A 20,452-nucleotide genomic window follows, 5' to 3' on the forward strand; every position below is an offset into this window, starting at 1 on the left:
AACACGCTTCCTATGTTGATCAAATGATGCTTGTGGAAAGGTATCATGAAATTTATTGTTAGAAAAAATAAGACCAAGTGTGGATGAAGTTAATACCTTGTACATAGTCAAATTATGCTTTCTGTTTCCTAATTTTGTGTCAAGTTAGTAGTAGTTAATGCCAAAATCATATATAATTAGTTAGTACATTCATACAAGCAAGACATCTTTTAGTTGACTCAAAACTATTTATAATGCTTCTCTTTGTTTTTTCTTTTTTTGGTTTAATAATTCAATATTTGAAACTTACTGGCTTGACTAATTTAACGTTGTGTCAAGTGTGGCTTTATTGACTCAGTTAATTTGACTTTGCACTAGTGAGCCCATTACGTCAACCACTCATTATTGGCTCGTGTGAGCACTACTAACTCCACTAATTCTACATTTCACAGCTCGAATTTGAAATCTTTAAGTAAAAATGGAAAGAATTTCAATCACGCGAGGTAACTGTTGAAAGGGTCAGCCCACACTCCCCCTAATAATAGCTTGCCGGCCTTCCAAAAGATACTCCACAAGAGCACTAAACAATTCTATTTTGCCGGTTAATTAATCTTCAAATGTATATTCAATTAAACTTTGACTCAAAATATTAAGACTCATTGATAGACACCCTATTTTATTTTATTTTCAGTTATTTATTTTCCATTAAAAATTAAAGAATTGTAATCTATTAATGCACTAGGCATATTCTTCTTGATGTGAGAATATTTAGAGCAGTTTTATATGATGACGTTGTGCAACATTATATAATCAATAAAAATAAATAAATGGAGTCATACATAATATTTCTGGAGTCTAAATAAATAAATGCATACGCAAAAGTGCATTCTTGGAGTTTTCCTCCAGTGATTAATCAGAGGAAAATTAACAAACTAAATTTTATTCCTCCAGTCAAACATCTTTTATGTATTTCTTAAATTTTTCTTAAAGAACAAATTGCTAGTCAAGGGTTTTAAATTTCTATTATTGACCGATAAAAATAAATAAAATTTTATAAATACCCATAGATTAGAGTATAGTTATGAAATGTATTTATGAGACGTAGTTACTATTGTTGTATCAGACGGGTCACGGAAGGGTTGTTGTTCATGCAATGAGGTAGCTGAAATTGAGTGAAAGAGCTATATCAATGCATATTGTATCAGTGCATACATGTATTGTATATTAGCTACAAAATCCAAACATAACTACATTTTGTAATTTTTAAACTGTAATCGGTAAATATAGTCTAAATATTTCTAACGTCAAGTAAATTTTCCATAAACATAATATCATGAGTTAATGATTAAGTTTTTTTTTATTGAGTATGTCTTAATCATGAGGTTACTGAAAGAATAATTTAAGTATACTATTAAACAATTAATGTAGTTTTCATTATGAATTGCTGATGAAAGTTATCAAGTGGCACAACATTTGTTTATTCTATTATTATTATTATTATTATTTTATTTCAACGGGCATTTCGTAAAATTTAATAAATACTCCTCAGAAGTTGGATTAGTTGAATAATTTTTAAATTCAATCAGCGGCATAATACAACTTTATTATCAACAAGGAGAGCTATAAGATTAAAAGTAAATTTTGCAATGAAAGTGAAGGACTCGATAATGAGTTAATATCTCAAAATGTTATTCAATTATAGAAATTTATTTAACAAAGTTATTAAATTTTATTTTGTATCAATAAAATCATTCTACTTAAGCATTTGTATCAATAAAATCAATCACTTTCTGTTCGCCCCCACTTCCTCTCCATCCCAACATCCAGTTGTACCTTAGATTTTGTGCAGGGCGGAGAGGAAGGGGGTGGAGGTTCGACAAAATTCAGTAACTTTAATCTAAACCCAAATAAGGCAGTTAATATGTTACAGCAAATTAAAGTACACAACAAAATGATCAATTCTTAATATAGTGAGGGTTCTATAGGAAACAGTCTCTCTAACCGATCGAGGATCTCTACATGTGTAGGATTATACTCATGTTACTTTAGTCAGCTTAGGAAAAAATATTTACTTTTCACACGGGATAGAAGACAAGTAGAAGGTGATTGGCATCTAATCAATTTGGATTTTTGTTAATTCCATTAATTGTTGCAATAATTTTTAATTAAGCCCACTATATGTTTGTCAATTTTTCTGACTCAGAAAGAGATGAACTTGAATGTGACGTTTCATGCTTCTGTTATACACTAGGTTCTCTTTCTTTTTTAACTACAAAGTTGTTAGTATTAATCTTGAATGTTTTAGTCGTAAAGTCTTTCATATTTTTTCTGCAAAATATCTACTTGTTGAGTAAAAAAAAAAACTTGTCCTTGTGACTCTGATCAATTCTATATCATTTGAGCATTAATTATAATTTTTGATAATTATCTCTTTAGTTTGTTGTTTCTCTAGGTAGGTTTTTGTGTCGAGGCAGAGCTAGAATTCTGAGTTTATGAGTTTTGCGACAGTTAACTAGTTTTGGAAAAATTAGGATTTAAAACACAAATATAGGATTTAGGGTGAAGCTAGTGGGTTCTACTGAACTCGTAGACAGGCTTGTAGCTGAGATATTGATGAATGGTGGAAGTGTTAATTACTAGTTAATAAATCTTGGTAGAAAGTAGATTTTAGTCTACTTCCTTGTCGAGAAGTTCAGGGAAGGGAAGGGAATGGAAATGGAGGGAAGAGGATATTCAGATTTCTATAGAAACACAAGTGAAGAATTGTTCATAAGAACTATGATGGACAACTCAGTAGGAGGAGTGCCTGTTCCTACAATAGAGATGTTGGGTTTTAGAAACATCTCTCATTCTCTTCGAACCGATAGTGAGGAACTTTTCAAAAGCTGGCTCACAAGTGCAGAGGCAAGAAATCCTTCCACTCTTATACATGTTAACTTTCATCTATAACTGTGTTGCATTCTCAAATCCACTTTTTGGTATTTATAAAGCATGTATAGCAGTTCTATATTTGCCTGCTTATGTCTTTTGTATCTTAGCTGATTCGTTACTGTTTGCTTCTCAGAATAATGGTAGTGATTCTACACCAATGGCTCGTGCTCGACAAGCATCACGAAGGTTAGTGTGTTTGGATGTTCAATAAGACAATCACTTTTATCATTTCGCTTGTTGTTGAGAAAGTACTCTAAGGTCTTTCTCTTCTTAAGTTATATTTGTGCATGATGCAACAGTTACAATATATAGAACACTGTAAAGTTTGCTTAGGATTAGAGAAAGTCACCACTGGGAGGATTCACTGAGAAATGGGAAATTCATCCTTTCTTGATACAATGCAACTCTCTGTGTTACTTCAGTTCTCTAAAAATCGTGTGAATACTAAGTATAAGGCAAAAGGAAAAGGTTCAGTTCGTTTCCAGTTTTCGTGCTGTTATGCAAAGGAAGCCAGAGTAGTTATGATTTCTTTGTCACTTAAAACTTCTCACTCTAATTTCTGAATACATTTTTCGTGGTTCTACAAGAAGTCGGAATGATAACCTATGTCAGCAGAGAGATGCATTAATTTTTCAGATTTTATGACATCCTTTTGTTTTAAAATGCAGGATCTCCAGTGAACTTGCTGGTCTATCTAGTCAGCAAAATGAGGGGATTCAGAAAAGAAAAATGGCAGATACTCAACAGCCACAGAATACATGTATTGCCATTGAATCATCTGGCAACCTTAACCAACATCCAACCAGGTGATCTATATCTTTCTTGTGTGCTACCTTTTACCACTTTAGGCATGTATGATTTAATTATGATAGAACTGCATTTTTGGGGGCCTATTGCAATGTGTTCTCTTGTTGCCTTAGCCTTACTCTCTTGGTTGGCCTTGGAGGTTATCCGGCTTGCTCAACCAATCTCGATATTTCAAGCATTTTTATCATCTTATTAGTCATTCTGAAATTTTTGGGGGGTAATAACCATATTTCTTTTGTCATCAGGAACGTGACAGATAGGGAAATGCAAGCTAGTAATCTGTTTTTAGCCAAGGTTTGTTCTGTAATTGCTGATATCTTTCTTAGAATTTCTATTTGATATCTCATACAGAGCTTTCTTGCAGACCTGGTTCCATAGTTCTCAGCCCATGACGAGAAGTCGTTCATCTGAGTTAAGGTATCCTTCATATTGCATCCTTTATTGAGATTGGGAAACAATATCCTTGGTTGCTTTACTCAGCATTATATATAAACTTGGAGTAGACCCTCAAGAATTTTTTGTTTTCTTATATAGATTGATTTTATCTAGTTTGAATTGAAGGCTTCCACATACAAGAAATTTCCAAAAACTAATTGGAGAATCCTTTTTCCATCGATGTATTCCATTGATATTGTTATTGCTGGATGCTGATGATTTCTTGTGATATTTGGTTATTTCCCTAAAAATTTCTGTAGGAGGAGGTATGCAGCCATGCAAAACTCACAGTCTTCACTAGCTCGTGAAGCCTTGCAAAATATACCTGGAAATGCTGTTAATAACTTCAAAGAAGTAGTTTCTGATCCCACTGGGTACACTGACATGTCAATGTGTGAAATTACCAACCAACCTAATACTTTTATGTCTCCATCAAATTCATCTTCATCAACTTTTGAAGCACAGCAAGTGGATGGTGTGGATAATATTTCTTCTGTTGTAAGCATGCTAAAGGGGACCTTAGAGCGGAAGAAATTGACAAACTATCATACTGCGAGGGAAGCCATTGAGGAGAATATGTTGGGGTGTTATGGTAATCAAGAAGTCTTTTGTAACTCCAACATGAATCAACATCCAGGGAATCATATTTCTCTGAATCAAGGGACATATCAGGATGCATCTATTGTTCAAGTCAGAGATACGGGGATTCCACAAACAGTTCAAGGGTCATTAGATGCCGTCTTAGAAAGTATTATGGCTCCCTCAAACCCAATCCAGATAGACATGGTATCACAGGAACCTTCTCAAAGTGGATCTTCTGTTGCAGCACCAATAATTTCAATCGATTTTGATGCCTATGATGGCCTGAGCAATGCAAGTCAAGCTTTCAATGTGTACGAGGGCTCTAGAAATCAAGTTGGATATGGAAGGAGCTCAGAAAATGGTTCAACTGCTAGAGGTAAATATAACATACATAAGCTGTCTGTATTGAATTATCTATGCTGCTTTCAATTTGCAGCTTGCACGTCTTAGCAAATTCGTGTAAACAAGGTCTTTCTTCAAACAGAGTGATGATTTTTAGATTTTCAAACTAAGAAATGATACTAATTGGAACTTCAGATTTCACATAGTGCACTTATTTGAGATGATTGTTTCTCCAAAATCAGCGTTGTGCTTTGCTCACAAGTTTGTTGATATAGCCATTTACTGTTGAGCTGCAGATATTAGAGATCGAATATATGATAACGTGAAGGACAACCAAAAGGTATTCTCTACTCATATGTCCTTGGAATTGGAAACAACATTACCTAATGTTCAACTTAGAATAGTGAGATGGTTAAGGCTGAGATAATTTCTCCTATTTGTTCATACATCGCAGAAAGAAGGTTTAGTTCGAAATGGATCTTTGACATCAGTACAATCAGGTAACTAAGACATTTGACTGCAATGAATTAATATCACATCTTTGCTTTTTCACTTTCATATCTGTTTAAATTTTTTTGTAAATGTACCGACGTTGATCATGTTCTTTTCAAACATGGTGGTGGCATGCCTGTTCTTCCTATTGCATTAATGCAGACTCTCTCTCCTTCTGTCTCCCTATGTCTTCCTATCCTGAAACTCCAAAGTAGTTTAGGTTAGATCACTTGTTAGGTGAAAATCAATAAAGCAATGAGCATATCGGAAGAACTTATGGAATATGTTGGCGCTGCAATACTGACGAAATTGGTTCAGTTGTTTGCATATATTTAGAAAGGCTACAAAATGAATCATGCAATCAAAGGAGTGGAACTGGAAAAAATAAAGTAAGAATCAAATCTATAAATATTGACCTTAGGGTTCTTTCTTGTTCCGGGAATAGAAGGAATAAGATGTTTGTTATATTCTTTCTGACAATTTTAAAATCAAAGAGTTCTCAAAAGAGACAGCAAAGTAAATGTGAAAGGTCCATGCTTACCATGAGACTGAAACTGTCTTATTTAATGAAAAAATTGAGCTCCAGTGCCAACTGTGCTAGTAATCTGTTTTCATTCTTATATTGAGGTTTATGATCTATGTAATTCTGTTAGATCAAAAGTTTTATGGCTTAATTGCACAAGATGCTATATTACATGACATTACTTAATTGTTTTCATGCTGTTCACTTCTAACCGGCATGAACAAATGCAGCGGAAAATGGAGATCCTAAGAAGAAGCGAAGGGTGGAGCGGTCTCGGAAGTATGTACAACTATTCTCAAAACTTGCATGAATCTTATTCTTTTTCCAACTACATTCCTTCTTAGTGATTAGTCCTTTCTGTGGTTGGTAAGACTATTGGATGTAGAAATTTTATGTAGATAGCACGTGTTCTCCCTCCGTATGTGACTTATTACAGCTTTATTTTCCTGCAATGATATGAAGCAGAAATCAGAAACGAGATTTAGAAAAGCATGAGATGTTAGTTAAACCTTGACATTCTGTAGGGCCTGGACTATGTGATATTGCCTCTCTAAATGGAACATCAAATACATGCTTTTCATCACATATACTTGCAAAAAATATGCAATTTCTGATGCTTTAACTTCATGGCCTACTCAGAGTATAGGCTGCTCGAAACTGCTGGCCTCGTATTTGCATGGCTTTCTCCTGTCATGCCAAACATTTGATTAGTCCAACCAGATGTTTTGTTTTTCTTCTCTTCTCTTAGTTCTCTATATTTGTTGTCTTTCCTGTTCTATCTACTTTGTATGACTAACCTTAGGATTGTATTTCAAACCAACTATTCGTACCTGACTCAAGCATGTATTTGAAATTTTCATAACCTAAATTGTCCAAACCACGTCTCTATCCAACTCGAGTACGAGCAAAAAATGCAGCTTAAAGTTGGGTATATGTCCTGATAGTCACTTTGGTTTGACAATGGATATCCTAAAACTTATTTATGTGTATGATGATGGTAAATGTATTCAAGTATATGATAAAGCCAAGAGTCTTCTCTGGCTTTATAAACAAAATGTTACTGTTGAGCTTCCAGAGTAGAACCAAAGCTGATTCCAGTCTATAACAGCTTGTGACTAATACCTGGATATCCTGCCAATTTCTCTTCTTTTTCTTTGACAACCATAACCGTGTGATGGTTAGATTTTGTACATCTTTGTTTTTGATATATTGAGGCAAACCTTATTCTGTAAGCGAAGGGTTATTATTTAGTTACTTGTTTGTGGTTCCTCATGTGTATGCCACTTAAAAATTTCTCATAAAATATGATACATTTCATAAGCTTATTGGTTTCAATGTTGATGCAGAATGGCAGAAGCCAAAGAGAGAAATTTAACACCAGCAATTCCTTCAGATATGCAATCCCTTATGAAACGCTGCGAGAATCTGGAGAAGGAAGTTCGTTCACTTAAACTTAATTTGGCGTTTATGAATAGGTACGTTCAAACACAACATTGAGGAATGTTAGTCCAAGAACATGCAACAACTTTGTCCATGTTTCCAAGCTTGTTTACTACTTACTGTGTGACTATCAATTCTGTGAAACAATTTTGAGATTTCTCTTCACGTCTGTGATATTGTGAACCATATAGTTGTAGTGACAATGAAATGGTAAAGCAATCATGATTAGTGACTAATCGGAGTTTTTGCATAATCACAGAAAGGATTCTGAACAGACTACACAAATTGAAGAGCTGCAGAAGCAGAATGAGGATTTGGTCAAGGAAAAAGAGCGCCTTCTTGGAGAAATCGAGAGGATCATTTCAGAATCTGGAAAGTTTTAGATACTGTTGCAATTTAGCAGCTTCAAACGTGCTTCTTTAAGAGGTCCTATGGGGTTGCTACAAGCATAGGAAAGTAGGCTGAATTCAACTCAATGTTTCATGTTTTCAGTTTGTAATCCAAATCTCAAGTGATAAGTGCATTTAAAGTGGCAGAAATCTACAGTCTCATATAGAACAAAATCAAAAAAATTGTGATGAACTTGTAGGATGCTTCTGTATGAATTTCTTATAGTCTCATCTTCTTCTCTGCTAATATTTTGAAAATTTTCAAATTCTCCATCAGTATTCTTTGTGCTCTTTCTTTAATAATAAAATCTCCTAACTGACCAACTATTTTCCTTTCACTTCCTTGTTTTCTAAGTTCTATCGACGATTTTCTGTCTTATTATACATAAACTGCATCCTTAACAAGATAGCAATGTTCTTCAGAAAGTGTGGTAATGCATCAGTAGACTAAGAATCAGTGGAAAAACATATCAAATAGCAGCAACCAAATTTTGGCTGGTGCAATCAATTAGATAACAAAATAATACTCTAGCTATTGTTCTATCTTGTTTGAGGATTTAAACCAGTCAGTCCCAAATATAGACAAACAACTGGGGGCCGGAAAATTCAAGGGACAGTAAATTTGTGGTTTAGCTAAAGATAGAACGGCCAACTAACTCGTAACCTGATCCTGCTGTAACCAGCCAGATTAAGGTATTATGGCATCTGAAGAACACAAACTAGAAAGAAAAATAACCAGAGAAGAACAATATTAGACTTCATTCACCTGGGCACAGAATAATGCTCTGGGATAAACTTTTACTAGTATTTATTCCTGCAGTTTGTTCTGTACACAAGGAACTAGATTACAACATATGGTAGAAACACTATGTAAAAACTGTGTCTACTGGTACAAAGATATTACACAATTTCATATTTCAACTTGAACTTCCAACACGCTCTAGCACTTCTACAAAAATGAGTGCTACATGCTATAGTAAACTGCTATTTCAGGGAGACCAATCCGTCTGAAATATTGAACAGCCAACCAACTAGTAAATGACACATAAGCTAGCAGGAAACAAACTCTCCTTAAACGGACTTTATTGAATGGCAGAGTAAACCTTCTCACCACAGAAAGTTGATAGATGCAAGAAAACAACTTCCGTAGGAGTGCAAAAAGAATTACTGTCATTATGGAAGTACAGAAACCAGCAATAACTCCGGTTACAGCTTCCCATCTCCAGTGCCAGTATAAAACCCCACTAACATACCAAGACCTCAATATCCTCACGAACCTGCCACAGTAATATCCAATTAAGACAAATGAATAGGGCTGGCAATGAGAAAGTAAACCTATTAAGATTTCAGTGTGACGTTCATGCCATTTTTTGGACAAACTTATAGGGTGTAGCAAGACGCTGAAAAAGTAAACTACAGCAAACTGACAACCAGGACCCAATGAATCATACTTGTTCTTGGATGGCTACTAGAAAATATGGCCTAACATTTCATTCCTGACCAATTTCAAGAAACATCAGCTGCATAGTTAATGTTCGCAAGCTAACAGAGACCATTTCTAAGCTAACATATTAAATTCCAGTTTCAAGTAATGCCAGATGCAGAGTTAGTGTTTCTAATCCAACTCCATACTTTGAGCTTATTCATGTTCAGTAATATCAGTGTAGAGGATATCACCTCTAAACCAATTTTGTGATTAACTTGCGAAGGTAACACTTTTGATAAGTTAACTTGCGAAGGTAACACTTTTGATAAGTTAACTTGCGAAGATAACTTTCAATCAAAATGGGATCCTGAACGAATTCCCCCGGTCAGCCAGAGTTGTGGGCGTGGAAGCATACATGGAAAGTTAGAATTCCATACAAAGTGGCATGGTTTATGTGGTTAGTAGTCAAAGAGGTCTGTTTAACTGAAAAACTCTAAAAAAGAGAGGTATTGTGTTCTAGATGTCATTGTTGTGGCAAGAAAACTGAGACCGATTGCAATCTGTTGTGATGGGGCATTAGCTGTGATGTTACTGGCTGGTGCAAAAGATCTGTGTTTTTGCTTGTTTCTCAAAAAGGTATCAGATGGGCAATACCAAAAAGCTCTTTAGATTTGCTGAAGTGCTGGAAAGGGAGGAGGTTCACCCAGAGAGAAAAGCAGATGAAAGTTGATACCAGCTTGCATTTGGTGGACTCTTTGGGGGGAAAGAAATCTGAGATGACTTGAAGTTAAGGGTAGTCCAATGCAGAAGATTAAGATGAACTCCCTATCGTTGTTTCATTTTTGGTTTAAAGAAAAATTCCTAATGGACACTGAATCTATCCTAAAATTTTAGAATCTTTGTAAGTAGAGAAGGATGGTTTTTTGTTTTTTTTTTTTTAATGGTAATGATGAGAAGGATGGTTTTTTGTCAGCTTCATTTCTGTATATATGGCTTTGCACAGCCTGTGGATTGGTATATAAAAATTGTTACTAATCTCAAAAGATATATGCCACAATCCAAAATGAAAATAAGTTTAATCTCAAAGAGGAGTTTGAAGATTGTGCCAAGTTTGGTATTTAAGTGGAGAAGGTAGAGCGATTGGCCCATTATCCCCGAGTTCCGAAGCTAGAACAACGAATTTCTCAGTCATTAGAAAAAGGCGGAACTCATCAGTAGCCCCCTAAAGTTGGCATGCCTATTCACTTAAAGACACCTCAAGACTCAAGTAAGCCTTGTACATTGTAAACAACTAAAGTAAGGTCGGACTATGTCATTTTGACACTTTTCGCTGACTTGGCAACTTGTGTAGTATTCACAAAATAGACGCATGAAGAGCCTAAAAAAACCATATTTTTTGTTCTTTTATTCTTTTTATTTCCTTCTTTATTCTTTTTCTCTTTCTTCTCCATTTAATATTCTACCATTTAAAAATCTTCTACCGTTGTTATCTGTTCACCGGAAAAAACTCCATTTTTACGAGCAACATATTAAAGGGAGGGATTGAAAGGAACAGAAAGTGGAGCAGGAGAGCTCAAATGGGTGCTTGAAATCTTGAGGCCACTCAATTGAGACTTCACGAGACTTAACTCTGAGCTCAATTTCAACTTGGGTAAAGCCCTTTTGGTCACTGAAAATGTCATGTTACCACTCACCACAGGGTAAAACCCCTGCTCTTATGCAATAGCTTGCAAACCACATAGGAGAGGTAACCCACACTGGGCAAGCCCGGTGCGACGAGCTTGACCCAGAAGGCAAACCCTTGCTTTCGCTAGCAAGGGGTTTCGAACTTGAGACCTCCAACATGGAAGTCCCAAGCCCAAACCACTGGGCCACCCCGAAGGGTCAAGCACTCCATCTTTTCGGGGAATGTTCATACAGATTTATTAATTTTTTCCAGAGAAACTCAGTTCTTCCTCCTTGTATAGAATGGGGAAGAAGATCCTTGAACCAATTGGGAAAAAATGTGAGGTAAGAAGATGGAGAGGGGGATAACTACGGGAGCTTTAATGGCTGGGGAAGGAGGGGTTGGTATGTGGGATTTAGGAAGTACCTTTTCTATTTTCTTTTTTTCCTGAAAAATAGTTTTTCTTTTACTTTTTCTTATAATTTATTTTTTAATTATTATTCTAGACCCAAATGCCACATGTCCTCTTTTAATTAGTCATCATGCCACATCACGTGCGAGTGCAATACACACTTTATAGTTTTAATTGATTGTCAGAAAAAAGTGTTTAATAACCCAAAGTTTAAGTTGTCAAGTGATCAAAATGTCAAGGCTTACTTAAGGTGTCCAAGTGAAAAGTCGTGCCACCTTAAGGGGGCTACCGATCGGTTCAACCTTAAAAAAAGAACGATGCATCAATAATAAGGCAACATGGCATGCAATGTACGAAGGAATTGAAGAAGCAAATGAGACTATTTTATGGCTTGGTTTGGGGAGGTGCTTGATGATGGATGAAATTCCCTAAAAGGTCATTTGGTAGACGGATCAAAGTCACAATAAAACTTACCCAGCCAAATCCAACATTTTGGTATGTCCGCAGATTGCATAACTGTGGATTAATTGTCTGGACACCCTCAGTATCTTATCTTTTGAAAGACACTCCATATCTTCTCTTTTGTGGTTTGGCAGGACTTATTTCCCTGGATTATGGCTCATTCTGATAAGAATACAAAATGACCATTCAGAGCCTAAATAAAAAGCTCCTAGAAGTTTCTAGTCGTCTTTATTCCTCTTGTCAGGCCAAACACCACTACCCTTCTCGTCGCACAAACACGATGCCCTTCTCATTGTGATTCCACCGTTCCCCCTCATCTTTTTGCACTACAATTCATCGTCTTCCCTTTCTCCACCTGAAATTGAGCTGCAAAACAACATCTTCTTTTGGTTTCAATCGTCCTGTTTGACCATTTTCCTTCTCATTGATCAACAGCCCAGACCTCCCCTTCTCCCTCTGCTCATTTTGTTTCCTTTTTTACCCTATTAAAGTTAATGTTCCAGTTCTTTAATTAATCTTGTTACTGCAGTATAATTTCAAATTAGGCAAATTTGATGAGTGCTGGTAAAACTTTGGTTATTAATTCAATGATTACAACAACATCCCTAGTGTAATCCCACAAGTGGGGTTTGGGGAGGGTAGGATGTACGCAGACCTTACCCCTACCTTTGTGAGGTAGAAAGAATTAATTCAATGATTGAAACTAATAGTTTCTAACTTTGCCTTGAAAATGTGTTAAGCACAAATATTGAGCAGGACTGGATGGCAATAACAATGGGACATCCCATCCAATCCTATGTACCAAATGATCTGCATATAACATACACAAAGGTAGATTATTGTTAGGAAGCATGACCAAAATTAAGGAAATGGCACATGCTGATATTTTCCACCTTTGTGTTATTGACCAGGGAGACTGAAGTGCAGTAGGAGGAGAGTATCCAGAACCTAACCATGCAGTATATGTAAGAGTGAAGCCGATTATAAAACTTTAACAATCATATCTGGGAAGAAGGAAATGCATTATATTCACCACTTATTAGCAGACCAAGTCGGAAAACCTGCAAAGTACATTAGAAAAATGGGCAGATCAAAGAAACTCGACCAACACTTGATATTCATTGATCCTCAAAAGGAGGAGCAGGGGTGGTGCAAACATCATAAAAGCAGATGAGCAATTGATGTCAAGTGATATCAAAACGATAAAAGGACTCAACATCAAGAAAGAAGATCCAGGATGGCAACAGATCAAACTCAAGAAATTTTGAGAACTAATGTTTGTGTGTGTGTGTATGTATGTATGTATGTATGTATATAACCATATGGACCAACCGCAGCCTTCTAAACTCAGGGACATGGGGCCGCCCCTCTACTCTTCTCCACCTAAATACCAGACTTAGTCCTATGCGCAGGGCTAGGTCACAAGTCCCTCAACCTTTGCCACTTGAACTAAGCCGTGGGAGCCGATTCCTTGCTTATATTAACACTTGGGTGTATTTTTTTTAATCACGTCATGAACACATTAAAGATGAAAGAACAAGAACAACATTTTACTAAAGTAATAATACTCACAAGATTAAATATCGAATAAACATCTCAATAGTTGATGGATCTTTTGCGTCGCAATCAAAAAAGCCAGCTTGATATATGTGCACTTTAGATATTCCCAATGTATACCAACACTCGTAAGTTTTGTTTACCTGAAAAAAGATGGGTAGGCAACAGGATGAAGATACTTGATTTTGAAATAAAATGAACAGGATTAAACTGATTCTTCCTCAAACAACCATTAATTGGGAGCGTATGCTTCACATAATGCAACAGATATATCTATTGACTATATGATAACATAAAATTTAACAAATTCTTGGAATTTCACCATTTCAGTGAGTAGGAAGAACTTAGAAGCAACTGAACGCTTAACCTCCTTACAATCTAGGATCAACTTTTTGATGTAGCAATAGACATAAACATATACATCAAAATACAGACAAAAATTACTCATGTTGATCAAGGGCTCCTTTTCAGGTAAATAATCCTGTTCAGAATTCCTAGAAACTGCTATTAATTTTAGAATTCATTGCCCTTACATGATATAAAATCAGTTGTTTGACAGCTTTATCTGGAAAATAGGGCATGCAAAATTTAGTTCATTTAGAAAGTGAAAAGAGAAAATTAAGGTTATGGTTCTGCTAGAGTTAAATACACTTGCAGAAGGGAACACCCCAGGTATAAATTTGATAGAGAAATCATGTCATCAATCTAGGAGTAAGGACCATCCCAGAGTAATACAAGGCATAAACAGAAGTTATCCCAATTAACTGGGATAAATTTCATGCTAAGAAGTTCGTCTATAAGTAAATCAATGTTTCTCTTGGACTCTTACACAATAGTGAGTATACAATGTCCAGTAACTACCTCGAATTTATCCTTTGTCAACCATGCACCAGAGAAGTTTGGTCTACAATCAGATGGAAGGGCCTCATTAGGTGCCTCTGCCAGTGCAGATCGTGCCTGACCTGAATGATCCATGTATTCGACCTGTTATTCCAAATGCATAAGCAAGCAATTGAGTGGTTTCTGCACAATCAGTAAGAAAGTATCCATCTCCGTATCAACCAAAAAAAAAAGGAAACCCAAAACTAAAACAAAGCAAAATAGTCAAGAAAAGGAAAAAAATAAGAAGATGCAGCAACTCTCAAAAGTATTTCTAATTCGGTTCATTCTCCAGGATACACATTCTCTTTTCGGATAACTCATTCTCCCTGATAAGCATGTAAGGATGTATTTTGTTCTTGAGAAATGCATAAGCAAGCAATTGAGTGTTTTTGTAAACAATCAATATCTCTTTGCCACAGCCACCGCCGCCAACCCCACCCCAAAAACAGAAGACAATAAATACCAAAATGATCCACAAAAATAAAATAAATAAAAAATAACAAAATGCGCAACTTTTCGAAGTAATCCATATTTGATTCATGCTCCAAACTAAACATGTAAGAATGTATTAGAAATACTTTGTAACAAATGCCTTCATCCAAGGAAGGAACACATATAAAGGTCAGAACCAAGTGATCCATGGATAGAACAAAGCTGAAAATGTTCCACCTCCTTTTTGTTAAAGTAATTTTAGCTTCAAATGCATCAACTCCTGCTGGCTGATGGAATGCCAATGGAAGAGAGAGGATGACACAGAGAAGGGAAGATCCAAAAGAGATAGGAATAATTGTCATTCAAATCGATTAATATCACAGCTTATATATAGAAGGTGAAAAATGGGTACGGTAGGTGAAATTTAGAATATTTTTTGGAACCCCAATATAACCTGCAGCCGCTACAACCTCTGCCACAGCTTCTGCCCTTCGGGTGAGTACTCTGTGGTGAGCACTTTGTGGGCATTGGGTAAACCCCCCACTGTGTAATAGTCTGCGGGGGATCGATCCTGGGTCATCCGTGTGAATGACCACCCTCCAAACCAAATGAGCCATCCCGAAGGACAAATTTAGAATTTACAAGTGACTAAATACACAATCCAATTCTGCTAAAAACTAGAAGTTACAGAGCCATGTATTATTTAATACATTCAATGAAAAATGTCATCTTATGGGGAAAAGTGAAAGTTTAAATTACTAATATCTTTCCTAGCCAAAAGAAATAGAAATATACCAGAGTGCTTAAATAAACATTTGTCTCCTCTGNCTCTGCCACAGCCTCTGCCCTTAGGGTGAGCACTTTGTGCGCACTGGGTAGACCCCCCACTGTGTAATAGTCTGCAAACCACACAGGGGATATAAACCGCACTAGGCAAGCCCTATGCGACAGACTCGACTCAGAAGGCATTGAGGGGGAATGGATCCCGGGTCATCCGTGTGGATGACCACCCTCCAAACCAACTGAGCCATCCCGAAGGGCAAATTTAGAATATTACAAGTGACTAAATACACAATCCAATTCTGCTAAAAACTAGAAGTTACAGAGCCATGTATTATTTAATACATTCAATGAAAAATGTCGTCTTATGGGGAAAAGTGAAAGTTTAAATTACTAATATCTTTCCGAGCCAAAAGAAATAGATATATACCAGAGTGCTTAAATAAACATTTGTCTCCTCTGATACCAAGAAATTCTGTTCTTTGTACATGGTTATTACCTCCCGTATCATTTAGGGGTTATAATCAATCTCCAATTGAACTAGTTCTCCGGCATACAGCATGCATGACTTACAAAAATCATTCGCTAGCAAAATCCTTGTGAAATAGAATCTCTGTCTAAAGATGGAACTAAAACTATAATTTCAGGTCAATTGTATAAGAAATTCATCTTTTATTGACAAGTAAGAACTTTATTATATATTCATCCTGGAGACAGAACTCATATACAACTAGTATACAATGTTCCTTTTCAAGAACTTTAACCGCATCAATGGATGATTAGATACGATCAACTTATCAACATGTGCACCAAAAGAACTATAAATGGAAAATAATATCTAAAGGAACAATAAATAGTGGTAGTCACCTTAAATACAGAAGCCCAATAGTAATCATAATGACATCGAAACTTTTTCCTTTCAGAAGGGTAAAGAACATGCTTTGCTTTATAATTCAACAAGCCCAGTTCACAGACTTTAGATGACCTTAGATCCACACCTGCGAATAAGATAAAATAATTGCTTTAAATTAAAACTTAAACCAATAACGAACTGAGATTTAAACCAATCTGTACTATGTGTCAACAAGGATATGGCATTTTGACATTGCTCCTGGTACAGGGCTGTAACTATTTTACAACAAATTAGTTTCAAGATGTATAAACAAGAATGCTAATGTGTATTATATCAAAAAAAAAGAAAAAAAGAGGGGATGCATTAGTGTATTATTGCTAATAATATTGTTTAATCAAATTAGGCAGTTCTGTCTAAGTAACTAAGTAAGTTGTTAGACTAGGAGGGAATTCATCTCCTACATGGAAAAACTACAGAAAAACTTCTAGGCTACTGCAGCTGCAACATGTAATAACAGGTAATTTGGTACTTTAGACAAAATAAGAAGGGACATACTCCCTACATAGATGTGATTATGCATGGGTCTAGCCTCCAGCGGACATGTAGAGTATCTATCTGTTATGTTTATTATATATGGAGACAGGTGTCAAAAGAAGTGATGACCATTGTAAGGAACTTGTCTGATTGTATTTGAAGCAGGTTTCATTATTCTTCTATGGATTATAAGTTATAGGCACTAGTGTTAAGATTTGTAATACCATAAATGTAGTTTAACCTACTATGGCAGGTTAGTATTAATTTTATCAAGTTACCAATTATTGTTTACTTCAGATTTTCCGTAATTACCTTATTAATGACACGATTGTATGAATAATTTTTACATCGTCACTACACAAAACTTAAACTCTTCTTCCATTAACTGAAGTTGAAGCTAATAAGTAATGACCAATACAGAACATGCTGACCCATATGATATCCTTATAGATATAATAAATGGCATGTTTTTTCTTTTGCTAAAAAGCAACAGAACCGCCGCAATATGCAACGACACCCTTGGCAGCCACTTCACAAAGTAGCATGACACCGCATTATACATATTGCATCACCTCCACCACTGGGTAAGCTATAAAAAAACACCACCCCAACACTCCAACCAGTGAGTGTCAGCCAATTTTGGACTAAGATACATGAAGTAACTTGTATCTAAAAGCTTTCCCTCCTGAACTCATAATCAATTTGCAATCATGATATCAAACTTTGCACTTATTCAGAAACCATAAAAAGGCAGTGTAATTTACTAGCAAATCGGACACAGAAAGTTGCCATAGCAGCCCAGATAGAGAAGACTATATCAGTAAATATTTCCTGCTCTAAATAAATTTTCCTACAAACTTTGCTCCAAAGTCTCAACCAAATTACATCGAATGAATATGCTACTTTTACAAATTGAGATTTTAGTTGTTCCATAGCAAATTTCATCAATTATCACAACATTATTTTAGTTGAGAAATTCTTCCATATCTCCTCCCACTGTTCTTACACTTGCAACTCTCCTTTGTACATATCTTATATGGCACGTTTACATCTCATATGAATCTATTTCTTCTCTACCACTCACTAAATGACTATGACACTCTATGATATGCTTTCTCTAGATCAAATGAATATCCTGTGAAAGTCTTTCATCCTGCCTATAATTTAGATCAATCTTCCCAACAAAATTTCCTGGCAACCAAAAAAAAGGAGCAAAATCCACTAATGCAACTCGAGTGCAAAGTTCAGAACCACAGGAAGGTAATGCCAGAATGAAGGTCTTCTCAACCATTTGAACTCCAAATTTTGTTCAAGTCTTTCAGAGATCCTCAATTTCAAAGCAACCACGTGTACACAAAATCCAACTAGCACCAATCAAATTCAATATAGAAACTTTTGAGCCATATATGATACTAAAAACATGACAAGGGTTACTGAGAAATCGGAGATTCTAATTCTCATCAAACTCTTTAACTTCATCAAGATACCCTCCATTTCTTAGCAACCACCAAGACTCCAAAAGCAAAAACCCACCAACAAAATTCAGCAAGAAAAAAGTTATTAACACTCCAAAAACAAAACCCACCAGCAAAATTCATCAAGTAAAATGAATCAACTTACTGCTAGAGACAATTTTGCATTGAGACGGAAGAGATATTGGACTGGAAATCGACAGGTTCCCAAGAAAAACAGCTAAATAAAGAACTGAAAATGATACTGTAAAGAAGGCACAGAAAAAGACAAGAATCCCCAATAATCTGCGCAACCGTGCTGACCCACTAATCTCCTTTCTCTTCTCTTCTACCTCCTCCGGATTTTCCACCAAATCCATGGAAGCTGAAGGTTACGCAGAATTGCAGTAGTGAAAAACTAGAGGGTGTGTGATTTGCGGTTAGATTGGGAAATCAAGAAGTGTTCCGGCAGCCGGAGATGTCATCGGTGATCGGATTATTAAAGGTTTTGGTTCAATTGAAGATAATTTTCAAGGATTTTGCCGTCAGTCGTTTCCGCTCAGGTTCAGTAAGTCAGCTCAGCAGTGGCGGATTCCCGTGGACATTTTCATTTTCGTTTTCTTCTAGTAACTAATTAAAGTATTTTTTTTTTCTTTTTTGGGCAAACTCATCAATTTATAGATTTGCTAATTATAACAAAAATGTATATTTAAAAATTACAAAATCAAAATATTGTATTTATATTTAGGACACAAGGTTTGATAATATAATGTGTCGTATTGTATTGTATCATGTAGGGGTGGTAATTGGGTGGATTGGGTTAAATTTGGGCGGTCATAATGGGTTAAGACAATAATTGAATCAAAACACAATCCAACCCAAATTTGCTTGAGTCAAAATAAGTTAGGTAACAGGTTATATAACAAGTTAAGTTCCAACTCAACCCAATTTTTACTAAGTTTAATTGTGTTATTTGTTCTTTTAAACTATTTTAATACCTAATAAAAATTATTCTTTATTATTACTATATATAACATATCAAATTGAAAAAAAAATAAAAAAAAATGACAAGATTTGTCATGAGCCAATTCGAGTTACATATCAATCCAATTTTTAATCGGTTGAAATGGTTTAGCTAATGAATAGGCAGGTCAATAACCAACCCAAACTTAACCGGGTTGGATTTGATTTTGCCACCCCTAGTATCATACTGTATTATTTTAATCAGAGGCGAATCCAGGATTTTAAGAAAACGGGTGCACCATTGCTTTAAAGATAAGATAAAAAAAATTTATAATAACAATAACTAAGCAAGCAATACATAAAAATTACATTACTACAAAAAATATCATCAGTTTACAATTGTACTCGACGAGACTTCATATTTTGAAAACGATCTATAATAGCATCATTACTTACATTTTCAAATATCTTCCGCTCTATCTTACAAACTAAACATCCATTCAAAAATTCTTCACCAATGCTATTACGTAGATCATTTTTGATGAGCTTCATTGAGGAGAATGCTCTTTCCACACTTGCCGTAGCAACAGGCAAAATCAAAGCCAACTTTACAAGCAAATAAACAAGAGACCAAGTTTGATCCAAGTTTGTTTGTGCCATCATCGTAGCAAGATCTTTAATCCCCTTCAAGTTGAGAAACTTGCTATCACACTCTCGAGCATAGACAATGAAACTATCAAGTTGATAACTGAGATCTCGAAGTTCATTATCACCAAACTCACTTTTATAATATTCGGCCAACTTCATTATTCTGCTCTTACTAAAATTAGCAAATGAATCAACCGGATTCAAACTAGCCATGCCAAGGAGTAAGTCACTAGTCACAACATCAAAACGATTATTGAGCTCCTGAAGTTGCAAATCAATAACTGCATAAAACACTTCCACACGAAAGTGATGTAAATATGAAATTTCGGACTTCTTACGCTTCGATCTTGGATAGTCTTCAGTCATTTCGGGAACCAAAATATCATGTTTACCACAAAATGAAGAAACCTCATCCATCAAAGACTCCAAACCACTCTCTCTCATTGTTTGTAATCTTCTCTTTGAA

The 20,452-nt window shown here is 35.6% G+C and overlaps 4 protein-coding genes across 5 annotated transcripts in view; 1 reads left to right on the plus strand and 3 right to left on the minus strand.

The window, feature by feature from the left end:
• LOC125841622 (60S ribosomal protein L13-1) overlaps positions 1–20,452 on the minus strand; it is a 214,467-nt gene that overhangs the window by 56,772 nt on the left and 137,243 nt on the right. The gene's annotated exons all lie outside the window — the stretch shown is intronic.
• LOC125841632 (protein CYCLOPS-like) lies at positions 2,450–8,208 on the plus strand. Its single transcript, XM_049520800.1, has 11 exons — positions 2,450–2,883; positions 3,044–3,096; positions 3,579–3,716; positions 3,963–4,011; positions 4,082–4,134; positions 4,413–5,110; positions 5,373–5,416; positions 5,531–5,576; positions 6,322–6,370; positions 7,438–7,566; positions 7,791–8,208. Exons 1-11 carry the CDS (start codon positions 2,689–2,691, stop codon positions 7,912–7,914), a joined length of 1,578 nt encoding a protein of 525 aa, XP_049376757.1. The 5' UTR covers positions 2,450–2,688; the 3' UTR covers positions 7,915–8,208.
• On the minus strand, positions 8,682–18,976 carry LOC125841618 (uncharacterized). The gene is made up of 5 exons (XM_049520783.1): positions 18,545–18,976; positions 16,405–16,535; positions 14,305–14,427; positions 13,459–13,586; positions 8,682–9,197 (listed from the first exon to the last, which is right to left on the minus strand). The coding sequence occupies exons 1-5, from the start codon at positions 18,753–18,755 to the stop codon at positions 8,885–8,887; spliced, it is 906 nt and encodes a 301-aa protein (XP_049376740.1). The 5' UTR covers positions 18,756–18,976; the 3' UTR covers positions 8,682–8,884.
• LOC125843108 (uncharacterized) lies at positions 19,732–20,430 on the minus strand. The gene has a single exon (XM_049522334.1). The coding sequence runs from the start codon at positions 20,428–20,430 to the stop codon at positions 19,732–19,734; it is 699 nt and encodes a 232-aa protein (XP_049378291.1).

Source organism: Solanum stenotomum, chromosome 10, assembly GCF_019186545.1.
Source record: "Solanum stenotomum isolate F172 chromosome 10, ASM1918654v1, whole genome shotgun sequence".
Taxonomy (NCBI): Eukaryota; Viridiplantae; Streptophyta; class Magnoliopsida; order Solanales; family Solanaceae; genus Solanum; species Solanum stenotomum.